At 38.7% G+C, this 24,750-nt stretch overlaps 1 protein-coding gene and 1 pseudogene across 11 annotated transcripts in view; one reads left to right on the forward strand and one right to left on the reverse strand.

Moving 5' to 3' along the window:
• The window catches only part of SPATA9 (spermatogenesis associated 9), a 57,814-nt gene that overhangs the window by 19,032 nt on the left and 14,032 nt on the right, over positions 1–24,750 (reverse strand). For all 11 annotated transcript variants that reach the window (XR_010660854.1, XM_065917676.1, XM_065915340.1 and 8 more), the window contains 3 exons: positions 13,428–13,492; positions 11,609–11,697; positions 437–664 (listed from right to left, as the gene is read on the reverse strand). Coding sequence is in view for 10 of the 11 variants with exons in the window: in XM_065917676.1 (XP_065773748.1) it covers positions 437–664; positions 11,609–11,674 (294 nt within the window). In the remaining variant the exon portion in view is untranslated. The remainder of the gene's footprint in view (positions 1–436; positions 665–11,608; positions 11,698–13,427; positions 13,493–24,750) is intronic.
• LOC136158607 (ATP synthase membrane subunit K, mitochondrial pseudogene) lies at positions 15,340–15,510 on the forward strand (annotated as a pseudogene).

A 24,750-nucleotide genomic window follows, 5' to 3' on the forward strand; every position in this document is an offset into this window, starting at 1 on the left:
TTCAGTCATGTCTGACTCTGTGCAACCCCATAGACGGCAGCCCACAATGGACATAAGTTTTGAGTAAACTCCAGGAGTTGGTGATGGACAGGGAGGCCTGGTGTGCTGTGGTCCATGGGGTCACAAAGAGTCGGACACGACCAAGCGACTAAAGTGAACTGAACTGATTTAAGTTGAACCATTTGAAATCAAAAGTTTCATTTAGTTCAATCGATTAACAAGGGAGAAAAAAGTCTGCATTACTTCCTATTTCAGATTTATTTAAACCAGAGAATATACTACACTGAAAAAAAGGCCCATACATTCATTTCTCTTAGCCAACTGTTTTACATCTAGGATAGTCAAATGGGCTACATTTTCATTTTTCATACTGTGCAATTTCAGAATATTTCCTACAAAAAGACCCACATCCTGAGCGAATGCAATGTTCACTTACTTGTATGTTATACAGGGGTTGCCTCGGTGCATTAACTTCCTTGAGCAAACGATGCGATATGGCCCTTAACTCTAAAAGTCGGCAAGCAAGCTGAGGTTGCAGAAGCTTGGCAACTGATTTGGAGGATCTGGAAATGCTGTTTAATCCTTGAATTAATGTTCCTCGGTTGATCTTGGCTAAAGCGATAGCCATTCTGATTTTGGATGGTTTTTGCATGGGTTCTCTTTTCTGGAAAAAAAAAGTCTTTGAAAAGTGACTGATGTGTGATTCTCCAGTGCATTATTTATTCATTAAAAAAATGTTTAAATTTGAAATATAGTTGATATACAATAGTATGGTAGTGTTGGGTGTGCTACATAACTTGACATTTGCAAACAGTATGAAACAAACACCACAATAAGTCCAGGAACCATCTGTGCCCATACAAAGTTATTACAATATTATGGATCATATTCCTTGTGCTGTATATTGCATCCTCACTACTTATTGTATAACTGGAGATCTGTACCTCTTAATCACCTTCATTAATTTCACTAACACTGCTCCCTTCCTTCATTCCACCCCAAACCCCCACAACCACCCACTTGTTTCCAGTACATTTAAAAAATCATCTTTAGGCAGAGACAAGTGCCATATAACTGTACATTGTGCCTGATACTGAGTGTCCAGTAGTCATCTCCTACCCTCCATGAAACTCACGGATCCCGTCCATGTATTTAAATATTTATATGAATATATGATTTTTTTCCTTAGGATGTGAAAGTGAAAGTAACTCAGTCATGTCTGACGTTGGGACCCCATGGACTGTAGCCCTCCAGGCTTCTCTGTCCATGGGATTCTCCAGGCAAGAATACTGGAGTGGGTTGCCATTTCTAGAATTAACTTATGAGCCTAAAGACGAAAACTTTTCATTTTGTCTCTGGATTTATCTATTTTTGCATGTTTTAAAAAGAGCTCTTTCAAAAGTAAACAATTCTTATTCAAATACCATTCAATGTTTGAATTTGTCAAACAACCCTTATTCAAAACTCTTACAAATATTTTCCCAGCTTACTTTAAAATTTCAAATGATAAAATATAGCATATATACATAATGCACAATTTACTTGAAAAATTTTTTTTACTAGTTCAGGTGCAGAGCAAAGGAATGATGTTAATGAGCCCAGGTTCTTCCATCTTCCCATACACAGTAAAGCACTAAATTTGTTAACTTGAGATGTCTGGTTTTCCTTTAAGTTAAATGAAAAGATCTTTAACTTCTATAGTGATTTACAACTTATGGTATCACATAATCCCATAGTAACTCCTTTTCAATCCGTTAACCTTATGTTGCCCCTCCCCTTTCCTTCTCTCCACTGGTAACCACTAGTTTGCTTCCTATATCTGTGAATCTGGTTCTTTCTTGTTTTATCCACTAGTTTGTTATATTTTTTTAGATTTCACATATAAGTGATAAGAACAGTATTTGTCTTTCTCTGTCTGATTTATTTCACTTAGCCAAATGCCCTCCAAGTCCATCCCGATTACTGCAAATGGCAAAATTTCATTCTTTTTTAATGGCCAAATAGTATTCCACTGTGTAACACATCTCCTTTATCCATTCATCAATTGATGGATACTTAGGTTGCTTCCATATCTTTGCAATTGTAAATAATGCTGCTATCAACACTGAGGTACAGGCATCTTTTTGAATTAGTGTTTTTTACTTTTTGGATGTATGCTCAGGAGTTTAATTGCTGGGTCATATGGTAGTTCTATTTTTAGTTTTTGAGAAATTGCTGTACTGTTTTCCACAGTGGCTGCACCAGTTTACATTCCCAACAGTGTGGGAGGGTTCCTATTTCTCCACACCCTCAGCAACATTATTTGTGTTCTTTTTGATGACAGCCATCCTGACAGGTGTGAGGTGATATCTCATTGTTTTTAATTTGTATTTCCCTGATGATTAGCAACGATGAACATCTTTTCATATGCCTGATAGCAATCTGCATTTTCTCTTTAGGAAAATGTCTGTTCAGTTCTTCTGCCAATTTTTAAAATCAGATTGTTGGCTTTTTAAATGTTAAATTTCATGAACTATTTATATATGTTGGATATTACCCCTTATCAGTCACATCATCTACAAGTATCTTTTCCCATTCAGTAGGTTGTCTTTTCCTTTTATCAATAGTTTCCTTTGCTGTGCAAAAGCTTTTAAGTTTAATTAGGTCCCATTTGTTTATTTTTGCTTTTATTCCCTTTGCTTTAGGAGATGGATCCAAGAAACTATTGCTGTAAATTATGTCAGCATGTTCTGCCTATGTTTTCCTCTAGGAATTTTATAGTGCATAGATACCCAAAAGCACTCTTGCATTTGGGTATCTAATCCATTTTGAGTTTATTTTTATACATGGTGTTAGAGAACACTAATTTCATTCTTATATAAGTAGCTGTCCAGTTTTCCTAGCACTGCTTATTGACGAGACTATCTTTTCTCCACTGTATATTCTTGCCTCCTTTGTCATAGATTAGTTAACCTTAAGTGTGTGGGTTTATTTCTAGGCTCTCTATTCTGTCCCATTGACCTATGTGTTCCATTGACCTATGTGTCTGTTTTTGTGCCAGGACCATACAGTTTTGGTTATTATAGCTTTGTAGTCTAGTCTGAAGCCAGATAGCATGATTCCTCCTGTTTGTTCTTCTTTCTCAGGAGCGTTGTGGCTATTTGGGGTCTTTTGTGTTTCCATATGTTTTAACATTATTTGTTGTAGTTCTGTGAAAAAAAATTCCATTGGTATTTTGATAGGGATTATGTTGAATCTATGTGTTGCCTTGAGTAGTATGATCATTTTAATAATATTAATTCTTCCAATCCAAGAATATGGTATATCTCTCCATTTGTCTGTGTGTTCAATTTCTTTCATTAGTGTCTTATAGTTTTCCAAGTACAGGTCTTTTACTTCCATAGGTAGGTTTATTCCTAAGTATTTTATTCTTTTTGATGCAATGGTAACTGGGATTGTTTCTTTAACTTCTGTTTCTGATGGTCTATTGTTAGTGTATGAAAATGCAGCAGACTTTTAAATATTAATTTTGTATCCTGCAGCTTTACTGAACTCATTGATGAGCTCGAGTAGTTTTCTGGTAGCATCTTTAGGATTCTCTGTGTATAATATCATGTCAACTGCAAACATTGACAGCTTTACTTCTTCCTTTCCAATTTGGATTCCTTTAATTTTTTTCTTCTCTGATACCTGTGGCTACAGTGGTGAGAGTCGATGGACATCCTTGTACAAAATATACAGCATCATACATAATACAAAATGTATGATTTAAATTTTAATGTTAAAACATAGTACACATACACTATGCGTTGTACAGTTTAAAAAAAAATAAAACAAAAGCCCTATATACTAAACAAGCTCACAATACTTTCAGTTCTGTTCTGAAAACCTCAAATCTTCTATGAACATTCTGACAGAAAACACTTGTGGCATTTCTAAAACACATGACATGTAGCTCTCTGTTCTAGCAGAAAGTGAACCACAGGGAAATTACTTACAATGTGGTTAGACTGCATTCCAGGCAACAGACAAGTATAATTTCCATTATTCACTTAAGTAATTTTATGAGCTATTCTGGCTTTTCAGTATATAACTTGGAGGAAAGAGTTGGTTAATAACAAAAAGAAGCAACTTTGAATCTCATTTATTTGTTGAGTCCAAATATCTAAGTTCAAAACATCTTTTGGATTTTTTGACCTACAATAAACATGTTTCTTTAAGGGCTAACATGATGTATCTTTATTTTAAGTGCCTCAACTTTTGTCCTGCAGTCATAATTTTATTGGTGCTGTTTTTGTCATCAAACGTCAGTACTTCTCTTACTCTTCAGCATTTGCCATTGGAGATAACCAAAAGCTGTTCTAGCCTGTCAATGAAGATGTATTTTTGCGACATCTGGCGTCCTACTGTGGCTTAGCCTATTAACTTTGCCGAAAAGTCCCATTAGCCCACCTGTGGTCTCAATTCTCCTAGTCAACAGAACAGTAGAGGATGGGCTAAGCTGTGGATGGGGGTGGGCTACAGAGGATGGGCTACAGTTGCTATAATTCCAAGCCTCTTCAGAGTGCAGCATCCTGACAAGCAGTTAGATGGTAGGTAGAACAAGCGCAAGGAATACACAGGTGCAATCACTTGATATTATCTAAGCTGGCTGCAAGCACACCTTGCAGAGAAACCACATGGTCTGCAGCATTCAAAGTTCCTGCACAGATTCAATCTCTCGTGACCTTACGCTCTGCTGCACTGACTCTTCCTCCCAACTCCTCCTCGAGGCAGAGCAGCTGGAAAAAGTTTGGTTTTACTTCCAATTACAATTTACAGTTGTCCCTCGGTATCCCATGTGGACTAGTTAGTTCTAGGACCCCCATGCATCTCAAAATCCATGGATGCTTAAGTCCTTTATATAAAATGGCACAGTATTTGCATATAACCTAGGCACATCCTCCTTTATACTTTAAATCATCTCTAGATTACTTATAAAACCTCATGCAATGTGTTATGTAAATAGTTGTCTGCAATCAGCAAACTTAAGGTTTGCTTCTTGGAACTTACTGGGAATTTTTTCCCTGAATATTTTCAATCAGAGGTTTGTTGAATCCCTGGCACTGAGAGCTGACTGTACTGTTTTCTCTCATTATAATTTATAATCAGATGGTGAGGGCCATATTGCCAGGTCAAATAGAAATGGGACATGTGCAGTCCCACCATTGCTGAAACCTTGTCTATGTGTCATTAGTGTTTTAGGGACCTTCATTTTTTCAGCTGCAAAATATTAACATTCTGTAGTTTCCCTGTCCTTATTTTGTCAGTTCCTTTACAAAATCTTGGTGATCTGTATTGGCCTGGATTCACCGACTTTGCATGTGTATTTTGATTAACCAATCTTGATGCATTCTTCCAAACATTACACTAGATTGACCCATTCAACTTTCTCCTCTTTTACAAAATTGTCTAAGTTTTTATCTCTGTAGAAAAATAAGCCTATTTGTAATCAATAATCTACTAATCAAAACTCTCCTGTAAGGTTCATAAAATTTGTGTTGACCAAAAATACAGCATTTATTACAAACAATATTTTTAAAAATTCAAGTGTGCATTATAGTAAAGCTTTATTGCACTTTTGGTTATCTTTCTCATTTTAGTCTCCTCCTGAGTTCATGGCATTTTCCAATAGACTCAGTCTCTTCCCAATTAATATCATCTTTGTTTCCTTTAATGCTTAAATGGTTCCAATTTGATGACTCTGCTTCCATTTTAAAATGCCTAAGGAAGGCATTTTGATACTTTCCTAGATAACTGAAAGAATTATTACTTTTAACAACAAAATGTTTCTGATCCCTTTCATTTTCCCTGCCACAAAACATGGAATCAATTAGTTCCCAAGAAGACCATCATTGCTTTTAAGAACAGTATTAGAAACCAAATCTGGGCACAGGAGTGCAAGTTGAGTGGTTCTTCATGGCTCTGAGAATACAAAGTTGACAGCAGAGAAAAGGCTACTTATATTTCTTAAAAGGCAGAAGGAGACATTCTTTAAAAAAAAAAAAAAAAAAAAAAGTCACCAGTTTATGCTGATGGTTCCAATTCACTCTTACTTTCAGTGAGTTACTTTTTAAATTAGCTCTAGCAGAAAATTTTAAATAAAAGGTTCTTCCTCATTGAAGTACCAACTTTTCCTTTTTGTTTGCTATCAAGAAGATGGCACCCCACTCCACTACTCTTGCCTGGAAAATCCCATGGAGGAGCCTGGTAGGCTACAGTCCATGGGGTCACAAAGAGTCGGATATGACTGAACGACTTCACTTTATTTTCACTTTTATGCTATGCATTTTTTTTTTTTTACCAAACCACATGTGTAAATTTAAATGTTGAACCCAAATTAAGAAGTCCTCGTTTCTGTTCTTTTCTTTTTAAAATTTTTTGACCCTCGGCCTAAACATCCTGGAATCTGTTGCAAAGTATGCACATTCAGATGATTCTTCTTGTCATCATCGTCTGAGCATACCACCAAATGTCAGAAAAGAAAGTCCAACTCCCAACCACCACCAACATCCTCAGAGATAAACAAAGGGACTTAAAGACCCTTTACCAAAGAAACTCAGCATCAGTTAGATTGATGTAAGAATCCTGCTCCAGATTCCACTTTTTGAGCTCCATTCTTTGAATACACATCCTGCTTTCCTCTTTTCTTTTTTCCAGAGTAGTGCCCATTTTTCTGTCATCAGCAGTTTTAATGCTGAACTCCAATTTCCAGTAACACCCGCTTTTTACTATCCTACATCTCTGAGACCAGTCTGTCAGCAAATCTTATTCAGTTCTTTCTCTGAATAGTCCCAGAATTTGACCACTTCTCACCAGCCCTAGTACCAACAACTCATTCCATTAATGTTCACATGCCACTATCATCTTTTCTCCAGACTTGAAAATTAGCCTCCTCAATGGACTCCCTGCTTCCACCCTCACCTACTTTCTTTCTGTTCCTCAACACATCAGCCAGAGAGACACAATTAAAACTTATATCAGACCTGATCCTGCTTTTCCACTCAAGCATTTCAGTGGCCTGATACACTCAGTGCACACGCCTGAGTACCTACAATGGTCTACAAAGACTGTCTTTCCTTCACCTCCCCGGCCTCATCGTCTTTTTCTCTCCCTTGCCCTCTTTCATTACTTGTTGAACTTGTTAAGTAGACCCCCATCTCAGGGACTCTGAACTAACGATGCCATTCTAGTCCTCAGGGACACCAAGGTTTGCTCCCTCACTTCCTTCAAGTCTCAATTCAAGAATCACTTTTTCACTAAGACCCCCTTGGTCACCCTACCTTACCCATCAACTGCTCTCCCATCCCACCCTTACACTTCATACCCCTTCTCGGCTATGCGTTCTTGTCCTTAAGATCTACTATTAACATAGTATGTAGTTTATTTTCCTTGTTTATTATTCCTATACTTGACTAGGATGTAAGTTTGGGGGTGTATTATTTTAGGATGTAAGTTTTATGGCAGCAGTGTTTTATATCCGTTTGGCTCTCTGATCCTTGGCCAGTGCCTGGAATAGTGACTGTCAAACAGTAGATGCTCTGTAAATATATTTATTCAAATGAATGAATGAAAAAATATAACACGCTAATGTTGAGAAAGATTGGGAAAATAAAGCAAATATTAAGTAAGAAACCATCTAGGAATTTTTCAGTACACAATGTGCTCTGCAACTTTCCCAATAATGATAGTGCCCCACCAGAAAAAAAACAAAACAAAACAAAAAAAACACCTCATCAAGGACAAAAATACAACTGAAGGACAGAACACTCTAGCTACAATTCTACTCTCATTATACTTAGAAACCCCAATATATACCAGTACAAGCAATTTCCAGACATCACTGGTATATCCCCAGTATAACTGAGCCCCATGGGGTTAAAAAGCCCACTCTGAAGATGTACCCCATAGGGCTGACAGAAACTGGTGACTAACAATTCCTGAGCTAGTCTTACAGAAGAGCAGGGAAGTACTTGTTTTTTATTTTTAAAAAAAGACAAAACAAAACAAAACACCCTCTGCTTCATTGATCTGCCTTCACTTAACTGTTTCTGCAAATTGTGTACCTTCCAAGTGTCGCATGGCTTAGACAAATATATCACAAGGCTCCTTTAACTGACCCCTATAGATAACACCTCTGACATGTGGCTTGCTAGTAATGGCTGCTTCAGGAACATAGCTAATCTTTCCCAGTTCAAACTAGTCAAGATCACATGGCCATTCAACCAGGCCTGCTCGGGTATGCAATGGGTAACTTTTTACATCAGGGGGCCACAAGCTGCACCCTCAGATCAGGCTAACACCAACATTTTCTCAACAGGCATCCCGTGAAGAAGCATGTAACTCTGATATGCCTACAGAGAGCAGACATTACCTCACCTTTTTCCTGCCTCCAAACACCTTCACCTGCACCTCTGACTACCCCATACTCTTCACCATATACATCCCAAGCCCCTTGGCTTTGGGGAGATGGATCTGAGATGTGTTTTGTCTCCTCACTTGGCTGTCTTATGAATAAACCCCTTCTCTGCTGCAAATTTCAGCATCTCAGCATTAGGCTTGCTGCACAATGGGCAAAGAAAACTGGTTTGATCACACCAGCACTTTTTGCACCATATGTTTAAAAAAAAAAAAAGAAAGCGTGGAGTTCAGAAAAATGTATCTACAGATGTAAAAATCCAGTTTTTGCATGGATTCTAATGTCCTCTGTCTACAATCCTCAATTTTGTAGTACACAGTTAAGTGCAAGATAATCACAAAAAAGGTGGTTACGTAACTACTTTTCATAAGTAAATTTGACCTTATTTACCATAAAAAATTTATCCAAGTAAAGATTATTTGAACTAAAAAATTTTAATTCCCTAATTATAGCTGCATTTTTTATTTGTTCAAACTTAAAAGTTTAGTATTTTAAAGTCCTCATATAGAAATCACTTGCAATTTGCAAGTGTGAACCTTAAAAACACTTTTTACTAAAAGATGTGGATACTGAAGGTTTTGGGGTCTGGGCTAGTTGGAAGGGAGGGAGTGGACAATACAAGACCTCAGAGGCCAGAACCTCAAGACAGAATTCTAAAATTAACTTTCCCCAGCCCTGGCTGGAGGGGGTGGGGGGCGTGGAAACAATGTCCTTAAAAATCTTTTGTCATGAAGGACTATTTAATAACCATTATTCTGGGTATATTCTTCTATAAAAACTCTACCATCACTTCCATCAAATCTTTTTTTTTTTTTTTTTTTTACCCCAGGCCAGCAACATGACTTTTTCCTAAATAGGTGCCTAAAATTAAAAAAAAAAAAAAAAAAAATTTAAATATTAATCACAAAATTTAGAGATTTAAAATATAGTCCAATTACTAAAGCCCTCTAAGTAGTCCTAAAATCAGTCCTTTCAGGATGTTTGCGAACTACAGACAATACTAGAAATAGAATCTGCAACACTTACAATCTGACTTTTAACAATAATCTAGTTAAGGACATAATATTAGCCTTGTTTTCTGGATAATTTATTTTTGAAGAGCAAATAACTTCAATGTGCTACAATAACCCCTAACTACTCAGGTAGGTAGGTAGAAAAAGAATAATGGTAGAAAAATGGTAAAAAGAAATGGTAGAAAAATGATAAAAGAAAATGGTAAAAGAAGAATGGTGGAAAAAGAATAATGTGCTTTGAAAATCAGAAATAAAATAACTTTAACTATGTTCATATTCTTCTTTGCAAAGGTGGGATGTGGTTCTTATAAGGAAATGGCTTCAGTGAGTTGGAAATAGGAACTTAGAGTTCTTTGGGGATCAGAATATCAATCTATTTCACCATAAAGCATATTTATGGCTCCAGTGATAATGAGGCTATGCAGAGTGTAGGAAGAAATGAAGGAAACTGTAAAGAAAGTTGCAGCATTAATTAAATAAAACCCAGTTTCTCTAATGTTGGCAATGGTGGGAGAAGCACACCTTGGAAGGACAATAGGATTTTCCAGGCCTGGGCGTCCTTGACCTTACCTTGAAGTTTTCTCAATAATTACTGCCACTACTGTGCTGACCATAACCATTTTATCTCCTAGACCAAGCAGCTCTTTCCTCAATAATCCAGAGCATGGCTAAGAAAAGTCTCTCATGTTTCAAAATAATTTATACCAAGACTACGGGAATACAAATAAAAGGAAGCAATTCGTTACTAGGACTAAAATATAGAATTACAAAGTCTGATTTGCCCACTAGAGCCTTAAGACTTATTCTACCCTACTTAGCCAACCACCATCTAGATGCCATCTTACCACTGTGCATCCAGATAACTTATATTTCAATATCACTCCTTCCCAAAGTTAAGACCTAAGGGTGATGCCATTTATTCAATTTACTTGACATTCTGGAAATACGCTATAACATTTCATACATTTTTGGCATGACGGTACTTCCATTGGGATATTTCCCCCTGTTCCTACCCACTTACCTTATCCCTTTCTTCACCTTGAAAACTCCTATTCATCCTTTGAGACCCAGTTTAAGCATCTTTCCTCCATGAAGTCTTCTCTGACTGCAGTATGCAGTCATTCCTTCCTCTAAATTGTATACGCCTCGTACCATATTTCATTGCAACTATTTGTTTATAATTCTGTATCCATTAGACTAAGCTCACTGACTGAAGGAATGCTGTCTTGTGTATCTCGGGATTCCTTCTTCCAGATCCAGGCAAAGTATTTATTAAGTGTCTAATGCCAGCTGTCTGAATGAATGGTTAAATGTAGCTCTAACACCTCTCCTTTAGAACAAAATATACAGACTTTGTGATGACTGTGTTACTGAGAGCACTCTTTTGTTTACTTCCAGGTGTTATGTTCCTCATGTTGACATTGCCAAAAGCCTGATTTCTGGATGAGCAGGTTGTTATTGGACCATATAACTTTACAACATATTCTATTCTGACTGTGGCCAAATGACTGAAACCATTCGTCCAGTAAGAGCTGTGTACTTTTGAGTAAATTAGGTTACATGTTTCCCCTAAACAAATGTTACCTTTTCCTGACCAAATGTCTTTATGATTCTCTACCTAGCTCCTTCCACTCCCATATCTTATCTTAAACCTTTTTTGGAACAGGTGTTTAAAACATATGCATATATACTTTGTTGAAATTGATATCACTATTTTCTTGCCACATTAGAACACACACTCATGCCATAGTTACCTCTCCAGTGGTATCATTTTTATCAGTTATATTTCTTCACTTACTTAATTACCACAGACTTTAGTGAAAGTATATCTAGGTATTTTTCTGATTTTTACATTAAGCAAATCTTAAGTAAACTAGGTTGCAAGTGTAGCTATGAAAATGTTCTAGAAATCTAATGGTATAGTGATTGTCCTTAAACTTAATTCATCTACCTACCTCACTTCCTTACCCACAATCTTTCTGCTTTACATAGACTCCTTCCAATGAGTCAGAGTTGAAGTGGTGTTTTTCTGAGGTGAAAGGAATGTTTTCCTGAGTTTCAAATACTGATCTCATAATCACAAATTCAATAATTGGTATGATACTAAGAATACAATATACATTTTACAGTTCTTTTCAAAGTTATAAAATCACATTACCTGATTAGACTGTGATAATCTGAGGATGGTAGGGAATTCATCTTTAAACTCATCTATAAGGTCCATGATTACTTTCTGGATCCCCTCAACTAAGACAAAAAGAAGTTAGGGGGTAAAAATATGCTTAACCAAAAATGTCCTAGACAAATTCAAAAGAACACGGAACGCTGGGTCCACCTTGGGGATTTAACTCCCAGTTTCCATACCCCCATCCCCTTCACAAGAATAGTGTGCATACTTCTTCCAGAAAAGTTCTTCAACACCTGCCCACATATCCACCCAACAGGTTTGATTGGCATGTTGAGTTCCTAGTTCATGGCAAGCTTGCAGGCCTGGACACTGCCTGTCCTCCTCTACCATTTGTGAGGGGTGAGAGTAACCTTCCCACTCAGGGAGGCAAGCGAGGACAGAACCTGCAGTTCCAGAGAATTCTTTGTTACTGCACAATGGGTCTCTAGGAACTTGCTAGAGAATCCTCTGAAATCACTCTGGGCCTAAGAGGAGGGAGAGTGTGTTTGGAGCCACAAGGGGAGGAGAAATGAGATTAAAAAATGAAGCACACTAAAGAGTTCTGCAATAGGAATTGAATTTTGTCTCAACTTCTGCAGTGATTCTTCAGTTATTGGGTCATCTGAGACCCTTTGGAAAGAGTTGGCATACGCTTTAAAAGAAATGCTTCACCTTTGATGCCAAGCGGAAAAGAAACACCAGCAGTTAACTCAGAAAGAGACGTCTGCACAAGCTGTTTTTCCTTCACCCAAATGAGGATCACTAGGTCAGGCCAAGGCAAAATCATGAAGTCTTTGGTTTGCCTTCTTTAAAGTCTCACCTTTTTGTTTTCTTCATCCTTGTCCCTTCGAGTACTTTCCCACTTCAGACGACCATTATTTTCCCCTTGTCAAAGCTGGAAAGAACTGCATGTCATGCTCACTTGATTATATTGTGGGCTTCCCAGAGGGAACCAGTGGTAAAGAACCTGCCTGCCACTGAAGGTCGACTTAAAGAGACACGGGTTCGATCCCTGAGTTGGGAAGATCCCCTGCAGGAGGGCATGGTGACCCACTCCAGGATTCTTGCCTGGAGAATCCCAGGGACAGAGGAACCTGGCAGGTTACAGTCCACAGGGTCGCAAAGAGGTTACATTTTAGTGTGAATAAGCTAGTTGGTCAACTCAAATCCATTTTAATTTGAATCCTTTATATTTAACTGTAGCTAGATGGATTTCTTCAGCAAGCATAAAACTGGCTGCTGGAGGTCTGTGTAAGGGAACTACCAGGAAAAGAGAAATGATCACCATAGGATCCTTCTAGCTTGTGATGCCTGCCAGATCCCCAGGTTTCACCCAGTCCTCAGTCCTCACCTGCCTGAGAACACTCTCCATCACAGCGAAACCACCTCTCTGCCCCTGAACAACACCTGCTTCCCTCCATCATAAAGCTGATGTAAAGAGAACTATACAATTACCACTTGGAAAGTGAAATCTACTGCCAGAAAGAAAATATTATTAGACAGTGATGAACACACGAACTGGGAGTCTACACAAAAATGAAACCCTTTATTTGTACTACTAAGATGCCTGGCTATCAGAGTTACCAGAGTAACACCCGTTAGGACCTCTCTCTATCTTGGTCATCTGTGTTCACCACGCCCATCAACTCCCACATTCTTTTTTCCATCTACCATCCTCAATGTCCGAGCCCCCAATTGTTTCACCTAGCTTTCTTTTCATCCATTCTCACCCTCCTAGGCATCCTGTAAAATTTTTTTTAAATCTATAGGAAAACATATCATGTTAATATTTCCCAGACTCCAAGCTTACCTGACTCTGCTGTTAGTTATGCTAATGAAATTCTTTTCATCTTTTCTCTCTTAATGGCCTTCTCCCTGCAAAGGAAGTGATGGAAAAAGACAGGATGATAAGTTAAAAAAAAAAAATCCCATCTTCCTTTACTTACATTTGTGACCATATCTGATAATATTTAATATTTGGGGCTTTATTTAATATTTTATGCCTGTATCCTTACATATATTACATTATTATAGACAGTATTAGATGAAATAATGTCAGTGGCTATGTTTAGTTATTTGCTGTTATTTACAACTCATGATTGAGTATTCCATACTTAAAAATTTGAATTACAATTTTGAGGTAGCTTGTATGTAAACAGGATGTTTGTAAATTGAATTATTTGAAATATACTAAGGAAACTTTAAAAGTACAATAACTCACCCTAGATAAATCCTCCTGTAAGGTAAAGAATCATCTTTTTTTAGAGTGACTGCACATATTTAACTTTTAGTCTAACAATATCCTCTTTTTTATTGGAATATAGTTGCTTTACACTGCTGCGTCAGTTTCTGCTATACAACAAATTGATCAGCTATATGTATGTGTATATATCCCTTTTTTTGGATTTCCTTTCCATTTAGGTCACCACAGAACACCGAGTAGATTTCTCTGTGCTATACAGTGGGCTCTAATTAATTATCTATTTTACACATAGTAGTATATATATGTCAATCTTGGTCTCCCAAATCATCCCATCACCACCCCCTTCCCTCATACAGTGTCTGTGTCTTTATCTCTGTGTCTCTATTTCTGCTTTGCAAATAAGACCATCTATACCATTTTTCTAGATTCTACATGTATGTGTTAATATTATGATATCTGTTTTTATCTCTCTGACTTACTTCACTCTGTAAGACAGTCGCTAGGCCCATCCCCATCTCTGTAAATGAGACAATTTCATTCCTTTTTATAGCTGAGTAATTTAATATTCCATTGTATATCTGTACCACATCTTCTTTATTGATTCCTCTGTCGATGGACATTTAGGTTGTGTCCATGTCCTGGCTATTATAAACAGTGCTTCAATAAACACTGGAACTCAGGTATTGTTTTGAATTATGGTTTTCTCTGGGTATATGCCAGTAGTGGGATTTCTGGATCATATGGTAGTTCTAGTTCTACTTTTTAAAGGAGCTTCCATATTGTTCTCCATATTGGCTTTGTCACTATTAGTTTACATCCCCACCAGTAATCATCTTTTTAACATGAAAAATAAATACCTGCTAATATCTTGTAAGTGCAGATTTTCAAAGGTATTTCTCTCTCTCTCTCTCTCTCTCTCTCTCTCTCTATATATATATATATATATATATACACACATACATACACACACACATTTTGCTTCTCCTTTAAAATGGTTTAATAACTATATTCTTCAATTCCAGTTGAGTACCATTAGACCTGGAGAGCCTGATGGAAGTCTTCAGATAGTTACAGGAAAATGATAGACCACACAGAGGACAGAATTAGCAACAATAGTATTGCCATACAGCTTAGGAACTTCTGAGGTTGGTTAGATGATAGGAAACTGGGAAGGCCAGATTTCCTGTTGTCTGTTTCCTACATCACAATATAAACTTCATGAGCCCAGGGTCTTTGGTTGGCTCAAGGTTATATTCCCAATACTTAGATAATGCTTTTACAGTTTTACACAAATATGTACTTAATGGAGCTTCTCTGATGGCTTAGCAGGTAAAGAATCCTCCTGCAATTTCTAACTTATGTCTTGGGTAGGATGAAAATTTTAATCATTAACAAAGTCTGTGTTAATGATTGATTGCGTGAGGGGAGGTGGAATCTTCCAGAGGGACTGAGGGGCAGCGGCTTACTGTGAAGGACGCAGGCCGTGGAGTTTGACCTTTTGGAAGACTGAAATCATGGGGGTCCAGAAACTGATGCCTAGTTCCATTTCACTGGTGTCAAAAAATATTTCAACTCTTACACTCTCACAGGGAGAATGAATTGTGTGCTGGCCACATACAGAGGTATTGCTCTGATATTCTTAGACTTCAAGTTAAGGTCTAAAAAAACTCCAGCTGCAAAAGCAACATAAACAGATTGTGAACTGTCCATTATCTGTTAAGTTCCCACGCTTGAAGAAGCTAATGTGAACTCACCATGTGATACTCCATTTGTATAATAAATTATGAAACTGGAAAAAAAAAGTCTGTGTGTGTCTGTGTGAGTCACTCAGTTGTGTCTCTTTGCGACCCCAGGGACTATAATAGTCTGCAAGGCTCCTCTGCCCATGGAATTCTCCAGGCACGTATACTGGGGTGGGTTGCCTTTCCCTTCTCCAGGGGATCTTCCCAATCCAGGGATTGAACCCAGGTCTCCTGCACTGCAGGTGGATTCCTTACCCTCTGAGCCACCAGGAAGCCCTGCCAAAGTCTTCATAGAGTCAATTAACTGAAATGTCAATGCAAAATACTTAAGATACATTATATACAAACAATAATGTTTATTAAACACCATGGAAAGAAAATGTGTTTTCTCCATGTACAAAGTAGTACATTTTAACTGAGTTTCCCTTGATAGTGACATAGCCTAAATAATTAATTGAATTAATTCAAGATGAACTCTATAAGGAAATAGGTACACTGAGAACGCTTGTATTTGATTTTCCTTTACACTTTTTTTGCTAAATACTGAGTAGATTAACAGCAGTCTATTATTCTATATATATGAGAATAGAAATTAAAAGTGTACAAGTTCATGGATTTAGTCCTGATAAATACATATGTAAGTGAAAACATACAATGCAGTAAAGATCCAAAGACTATATATGTAAGTTTTTTCAAATATTTACTTCTAAAAAGTAAGCCCTAACTAAAACTTGAAAACAAATTGGAAAAAATTAGTTGCATATCAGATTGGTTAGAAGACCTACAGATGATTTGAGTGGCTTTATATTTTTAATTGAAGTAGAGTTGACTTTCAGTATTGCAGTTATACAGCCAAGTGATTCATACATGCGTATGTGTGTGTGTGCATGTTCTTTTTTCAGATTATTTTCCATTATAGGCTATTACAAGATATTGAATATAGCTCCCTGTGCTATACATTAGACCCTTGTTTTTATTTATTGGGTTGACCAGAAAGGTCATACTGGTACCGAAAAGCCTGAACGAACTTTCTGACCAGCCCCATATTTTATATATAGTAGTGTGTATTTGTTAATCCTAAATTCCTAATTCATCCCTCCCCTTCCTTTCCTCTTTGGTAACCATACGTTTGTTTTTTATGTCCATGAATCTATTTCTAAATAAGTTCATTTGTATTAATATCATATTTTAAGATTCCATATATGTGTTATCGCAATATGTCTTTCTGTCTGATTTACTTCACTTAGTATGATAATCTCTAGGTCCCTCCATGTTGTTTCAAATGGAATCATTTCATTCTTTTGGATGGCTGAGAAATATCCCTTTTTTTTGCTTGGGGAAAGACTGTTTTCATATTGGAGTGGGCTGCCATTCCCTCCTCCAAGGGATCTTTCCAACCCAGGGATTGAACCTGAGTCTCTTGCCTCTGTTGCACTGCAGGTAGATTCTTTACCATCTGAGCCACCAAAGAAGCCCTTTTCATATATTATACTCTGATAAAGAACTTAAATGGACTTATATATAAATTAATATAAAATGATACCTCTGGTATTGACAGGTTTGAACTTGTACTCCTTAGGAACAACCATAATCCTTGAAATGATTGCATTAATGACTTCCTGTTCTTAGTCCATTGGAAGCTTTTGTTTATAGGAATTCATAGGGCTCATTTTTGTTTTCTTGAAATGCCATGTAGTTATAAATTAGTTGTAGACATCAGGTGCTTCTGATGAACTGAAAATCTGACTTTTGGGAAACTTCACAGGTTTCTTTATCTATCATGTAGGTGATTATATATGGATACATTAAAAAAATAATAAGACTGGGATTTTTTTCCCTTCAACTTGAAATATTATCCCTGTATATTGCATGAATGAGAGATTTCCCCATATTTCCATCAGAGTAACATACTTGCTTTAATTCTTAAGCATGAGTGAACATGATACAAAAATATATGGTGACTTGTGAAGAATGCATTTAAAGCTATTTCAAATGTATTTTAATTTGTGAGACTTTACTTATTAAGAAATTGGTTATTATACTTAATGCTCTAATCTGGTGGTAAAGGTATTCTTAAGAATTTGCAAGTAGTTTATATTTTCAAAGCAGAATGGGAGAGAACCATCCTGCTGCTCCTTTACTGCAGTATAGTAAAACTCTGAAATTAAAAAAAAAGAGCAAAGTAAAACGCCATAATGTTAAACAGAATTGACAAGATCATCATAAACTCATGATTTTTAAAAATACCTTTTTTCTAGCAGTACAGTTAGAAACACTGCCCCCTCAGTAGAAAAGAGCACATCTAACACCCAGATCCTAGACTTTAAAATACCACCCCCCCCCCTTCTACTAGGAACCAGGACTCCTTGAAGAAATAGCTGATAGCAGTCTGCAGCAGCAGAAATATACGATGAAGCAGGGAGATCTCAGGCCAGAAAGGAAGAAGGCTTTTTGAAGATTAATGGGGCCCTACGAGGAAGACACAGAAGCCAGCTTGAAGGAACTACGAAGGCATGATTCCATTTATATGAAGTTCAAAACCACTCAAAACCAAGCAATGTATTAGGAGTACACATATGCATGGTAGAACTATAGAGAAAAGACCAAGGGAAGCATAAACATAAAATTCAGGACAGTGCTGAGGACCTCTGAGGAGGGAATGAAGAGATGGGATTGCACAAGGGCATACAAGGACTTTGAAGGTAATGACTGTATTTTTTCTAAAACTTAATCACGTGTGCAGGTATCAAAGTATTACAATCTTTATCTCTTGCAGCAATTTATAAATGTATCTTCTCAATATTTAATAAAAACAATGAAAGAAAATAACCTGATGAACAAATTGCTGTAACAACTTTGGTAAAAAATTATCATTAAGGTTATTCCAGTAACAATGGTAAGGGTATGTCTTTCAGTCATTAAATATTAAATAAACAACTATTATGTGATGGTGTAGTGAATAAAATAGGTAAAAACAGTTGCTCTATTGGAACTCACATCCAGTGGAGCAGAATCAAACAATTTGCTATTTTCTATGGACCAAAAAAAGCCATTTCTTTCACTAGTAACTTGCTCAGATTTTGAAGTGAATGTTTCACAACTGTATTCTATATAACACTTGAAGAAACTAACTACATATGAGATAAAATATTCTTCTGATTGAAAAGATCTTATTTTAACCTGAGAAAAGTTATGTTATAAATCTATGTTTTAGACTGAAATCTTTTCTTACAGCTCCCTCATCAAATCTGTAGACATAATTGCAAATAAGAGTTTTTGAGCAGCTATGCATCTTCTGATAGACATCTTCACCTTGGAAATAGGCAACCTAAAATTGAAACCTTTCAGGAAAAGCAATATTAAACACATGTGAGTATCCACAGTCCACATATTTTTATGGCCTTCGGTTAGAGTCTCAGATTCATCTACTTCAAGTTGTAATGTCTGCCAGGCATGACTAAAACTACAGATTTTGTATTTTGGTCCCTTCCCCTGCAGTCACAGAATGTATAGCTTAATTGCCTAGATGCTTAAGCAGATCTCCCTGGTCAAAGCAATAATATTCAAACAAGATAAAAAAGAAAAAATTGGTCATTCCATGTAATTCGACATAGGTATAAAAAAGAAAACTGTCCTGCGCTAAAAATTAAACACTAAAGGATGCATTCCACTCTTTCTTTGACCCAACACATCTACAGCAAGTTGATGACATTTGTTTAGAGCTGAGCCCAGACAAGATATAATTCACCATGTGCAAATTTATCTGAATTTGCCATGAGACAACACTGGTGTTCAGTCAGTACCAACTAATCCTCTTAAGTAAGTTAAAGCAAATAAATTGCCTATAGTCCTAAACTATGAAGACTATAGACAATAATTATAATAACAAAGCCCTTTATTTTAAAATGAAGTCCCCTCGACCAATGACTTATATTGCATCTGCCCAGTTTGTAGTTGGTGGCTTCCCTGATAGCTCAGCTGATAAAGGATCTGCCTGCAATGCAGGAGACCTGGGTTTGATTCCTGGGTTTGGAAGATCCGCTGGAGAAGGGATAGGCTACCCACTCCAGTATTCTTGGCCTTTCCTTGTGGCTCAGCTGGGAAAAAAATCTGCCCACAATTCGGGAGACCTGGGTTTGATCCCTGGGTTGGGAAGATCCCCTGGAGAAGGAAATGGCAACCCATTCCGGTATTCTTGCCTGGAGAATCCCTTGGACAGAAGAGCCTGGTGGGCTACAGCCCATGGGGTCACAAGAGTCAGACGTGACTTAGGGACTAAACCATCACCATCAGTTTGTAGTTAGTACCCAATTTTCACACAAACAAGTTGATAAAACTCCAAACTATACATATCTAAAATGCATTATCTAGGCAGTTAAAAGATTGGAAAAGCAAGTTTTGTTTTTCTTTTAAAGGATGTAGTAAAGCCAGATTATTTCTTCGGATTCTATTTAAAGATAGAAAACAGAATGATTTTGTGGGCCATGCATAAGTTCTACTATGTCTATCTGTGCGTGCACTCAACTGCTCATTTGCGTCAGACTCGTTGTGACCCCATATAATGTAGCCCGCCAGGTTTCTCTGTCCATGGAATTTTTCAGGCAAGGACACTGGAGTGGGTTGCCATTTCCTACTCCAGGAAATCTTCCTAAGCCAAAATTGAACCTGTGTCTCTGACATCTCCTGCATTGGCAGGTGGATTCTGTAGCACCTTGATGAATCAAGCTCTGAGAAATTTAAAAAGTATCCCCACCAAGGAAGTGGCAGAGCAAAGACCCTTGTCTAAATTCTGTTTTCAATATTTTGAATTCTCTTGTCCAACATACTGCCTCTCTTAGTTGGAGTGAGTGACTTTCAAGAGCAGAAAGAAAAAGGAGACAATAAACAAAAGGAGAAATACTCAAAGAGGGTCTAAAGTGAAAAGTGAAAGTGAAGTAGCTCAATCAGGTCCGACTCTTTGTGACCCCATGGACTATAGCCTACCAGGTTCCCCTGTCCATGGGATTTTCCAGGCAAGAGTACTGGAGTGGGTTGCCATTTCCTTCTTCAGAGGATCTTCCCGACCCAGGGATCAAACCTGGGTCTCCCGCATTGCTGGCAGACACTTTACCATCTGAGCCACCAGGGAAGTCCAAGATGGTCTAAGAAGTTTAGAAAAAGATTCATATGATCAGAAATTCTATTCTGGACAGCTTTCACCTTTTCAATCAAAATCTGAGTGCCCACTGTATACCAGGGACCTGGGACACAAAAATGAACATGAAAAGTCCTTGTTGCAGGAAATATACAACAGTTTCAAAGACAATTACAATAAAATATTATAAAAGCAGTAACACAAAGTGCTCTATGCAAGCAAGAGAAAGGGTGTCAACTCCGAGAGGCCAAAGTCTGAAAACCTTTTGTTTGGTAAACACATCAGACGCTGTGCAAGAGACTGGGGGCAGAGGTAAGTAAAACAGGTGGGATCGCTGCTCTCACAGAGCTTGTATCACAGTAGGAGAAGACACAGCAGGTGAATGTCATCCCATGTAGTAATAACTATGCTATACTGTACTATAGCAAGTGAAACTGAACCATGTATAAACTGAGAGGACTAGGCCATTACTTTATGGAATGTCAAGGAAGCATGCCTGTGAGGCAGTGAAGAACAACTAAGTCTAGGGCATATGCCCCTTCATATAGCTATTGCTTCATCTCTGGGGCAAATTCAGTAAGTTGTTTTTTATTTTTTTAAACTCAGCACCTTTATTCTGTAGGGCTTCCCTGATAGCTCAGTCGGTAAAGAATCAGCCTGCAATGCAGGAGACCCCAGTTCAGTCTCTGGGTCTGGGAGATCCCCTGGAGAAGGGATAGGCTGCCCACTCCAGTATTCTTGGGCTTCCCTGGTGGCTCAGCTGGGAAAGAATCTGCCTGCAATGCGGGAGACTTGGGTTCGACTCCTGGGTTGGGAAGATCCCCTGCAGAAGGGAAAGGCTACCCACTCCAGTATTCTGGCCTGGAGAATTCCATGGACTGTGCAGTTCATGGGGTCCCAAAGAGTTGGACACGCCTGAGCAACTTTTTCACTTTAACCTTTATCCTGCAGAGTTTACCTTCAGGCTCACGGCGTAATTCTCCGTAACTCACACTGTCTTGGTTCAGTGTCCATCCTTGCCCAGTACGAGGAAGAAAGATCCCTTTCTCTCTTCATCATCATGACCACTCTCGGCGCGTCACGGGCCTGCGCCCACCGCGCTGAGCACTGTCCTCACCTGGACCAGCTCTCCCGGAAGGGCCGGCTCCACCTGGGGCTGCGGGGCTGCGGGTGCCCCTCGACCCCCTGCAGGTCAGGTGCCTGGTGGAGGCCGCCCACCCCCCTGGGCGTGCAGACGCCACCGCGGCGGTCCTTTGCAGTCCTCCCTGGCCTCCTGGCCACAGCCTCCGCTTCCACCACAGCCCGGCTGCAAAGGGGCGGCCCAACACCTGCCTGCGCCCCCTTCCACACGCATGTGATGGGAGACCTGGGGGGTGGTTCCCGCAGCACGTGCCGCAACGTGTGATGTCCACGCATCGGAGCGAAGCCAGGCCTGGGATGAGGAAACCTGGGACAGAGCCCAGTCACCAGCCTCCAGGAGGTTCTAGAACCTCCAATCCTCAGGGCCTGTGCAAAGGTAGCCTGCCCACAGCCAGATATGGCACAGGCATCTAGCAGAGGTTGTCTTGGCCTCTCCTCCAAGACCTTATTCCTCCCCCAACTTTACATGCCCTTGGAGGCATCCCAGAGGACTGCTCTTCCGCCTAAAATCCCAGACACTCAGGCCCAGGTAGGTGTTCGGACCTACCAGTCGAGAAGAGCAAATGGTGCTGAATGTGCTTGGCTTCACTTGTGATGAAAACTGCAGGCCCAAGGGACAGGGGTCCTGCCAGACAGACATCATTTCGAAGAAAAGGGACGATGGTTTTTAGGGAAGAAGCCTAGCAACAGTATTAGAAGAAAGTTAATCCCCAAAGCTAACACCTTTTCAAATTTTGTCAACTCAGTAAAACCTTTATTTTTCAGAGATTTCTTTACCCTCAATCCATTCCCCCACCTAAAGTATCAAGTTTTTTTGTTAAACCACACCAATAGCAACTTTGGAAAAATCACAAAAAATAATGTGCTATGATGTGGTGTGAATATGGGGATCCTAAGATTAAAAGTCAAGAGACCCTGGGATATTAGTGTCGGGCCTGATCTGACCACCTGTAGGAACTGCCGTCACTTAATCCCTCAGCTCAAATTTATTAATCAGCAAAGTGAGGGAGTTGAAATAGAGATCTTCAAAACTTTGTGAGTGTCTGACCTTAGCAACTGTCCCTACATTATCACTGATAGTCATTACATATTTTGGTAACTGTAATTGCCCCAGGATCAAAGCCAAAAATTAAGGCACTTGGTGCAGGGAAATCAGGCGTGCTGCAGTCCATAGGGTCGCAAAGAGTAGGACACGACTGAGCGACTGAACTGACTGAGACCTCCCCGTCCTTCGCTACCTCCCAGAGTTTGCTCAAACTCATGTCCATTGGGTCCGTGATGCCATCCAACCATCTCATCCTCCGTTGCCCCCTTCTCCTCCCACCTTCAATCTTTCCCAGCATCAGGGTCTTTTCCAGTGAGTCAGCTCTTGGTATCAAGTGGCCAAAGTATTGGAGCTTTAGCTTCAGTCCTTCCAATGAATAGTCAGTGTTGATTTCCTTTAGGATGGACTGGTTTGATCTCCTTGCAGCCCATGGGACTCTCAAGAGTCTTCTCCAACACCACAGTTCAAAAGCATCAGTTTTCTGGTGCTCAGCTTTCTTTATAATCCAACTCTCACATCCAAACACAACTACTGGAAAAACCAGACCTCTGACTGACTATATTGACCTATGTCAGTCAAGTGATGTCTCTACTTTTTAACATGCTGTCCTACGTTTGTCATAGCTTTTCTTCCAAGGAGCAAGTGTCTTTGAATTTCATGGCTGTAGTCACCATCTGCAGTGATTCTGGAGCCCAAGAAAATAAAGTCTGTCACAGTTTCCATTGTTTCCCCACCAATTTGCCATGAAGTGATGGGATGCCACGATCTTAGGTTTTTGAATGTTGAGTTTTAAGCCAGCTTTTTCAATCTCCTCTTTCACCTTCATCAAGAGGCTCTTTAGTTCCTCTTTCCTTTCTCTCATAAGGGTGGTATCATCTGATCACCCTCCATAATATTGGTGAGCCTCATCCAATGAATCAAAGGCCTTAATAGAACAAAGACTGGCTTCCCCTAAGAAGGAAGTCTGCTGGCAAACGACCTTTAGACTTGATATATGCTCTTCCCTAGGTCTCTAGTCTGCTGGCCTAACCTGCAGGTTTTGTATTTATCAAACCTCCACAATTACATGATCCAATTCCTTAAACCTCTCTTTTATATATAGTATTTTTTGTATGTACACACACACACTTACATATCCCATTGTCTCTCTTTCTCTGGCTAACCCCAGTGACTGAAACCAGCCCAGTGAGCCCTTGGAGAGATGCTGTAGGAGAAGCCCAGGAAGGAATATATCCTTTCTCATCCTACTCCCTCTGATCTCCCCATTGACTATATGCAACTAAAAGGCAGAAAGGAAGAGGAGCCTATGGATATAGTTTACACAGGCTAGGTTTCCAGCATACAGAGCAGGGTGGAGATGAGAGACGAGCAGGCCTTGGGTAAAGAAAGAGTTAAACTCATTAAAAAAAAAAAAAAAAAACCTTAGAAAGCATTACCATAAAATTCAGAAAAGTGGTCACCTTCTGAAGCATGAGAAGGTAAGGATCCAGAAGAGATACATGGGTTGGGGGTATTTCCTTATTAGAATGTTGACTAAATGAGTGTTTGTCTTATAGTTATCCATTAAACTATACATCTATGCTTTGTACTTTTTATATATTTCATAATTTAAAAGTTTAAAGAAGAAAACAACATTTAACCATAAGAACTTTTATAATACATGAATTCTAACAGTCACAATCATTTTCCAGGTGAGCAAGTTTGTAGCACTTAAAACGAGTCTCTTTAAAATACTAGAAAATTTATTACAGACAGTATACAAGTCCTGACAAGTTAGAGAACTAAGTATCTCAGAACTCAAAACATTTTTTAAAAGTTGCTTCCAGCCAGAGGGGGAGGAAAGAATAGTACCTGGAGACTTGGACATGT

This window comes from Muntiacus reevesi, chromosome 1 (genome assembly GCF_963930625.1).
Source record: "Muntiacus reevesi chromosome 1, mMunRee1.1, whole genome shotgun sequence".
NCBI lineage: Eukaryota > Metazoa > Chordata > Mammalia > Artiodactyla > Cervidae > Muntiacus > Muntiacus reevesi.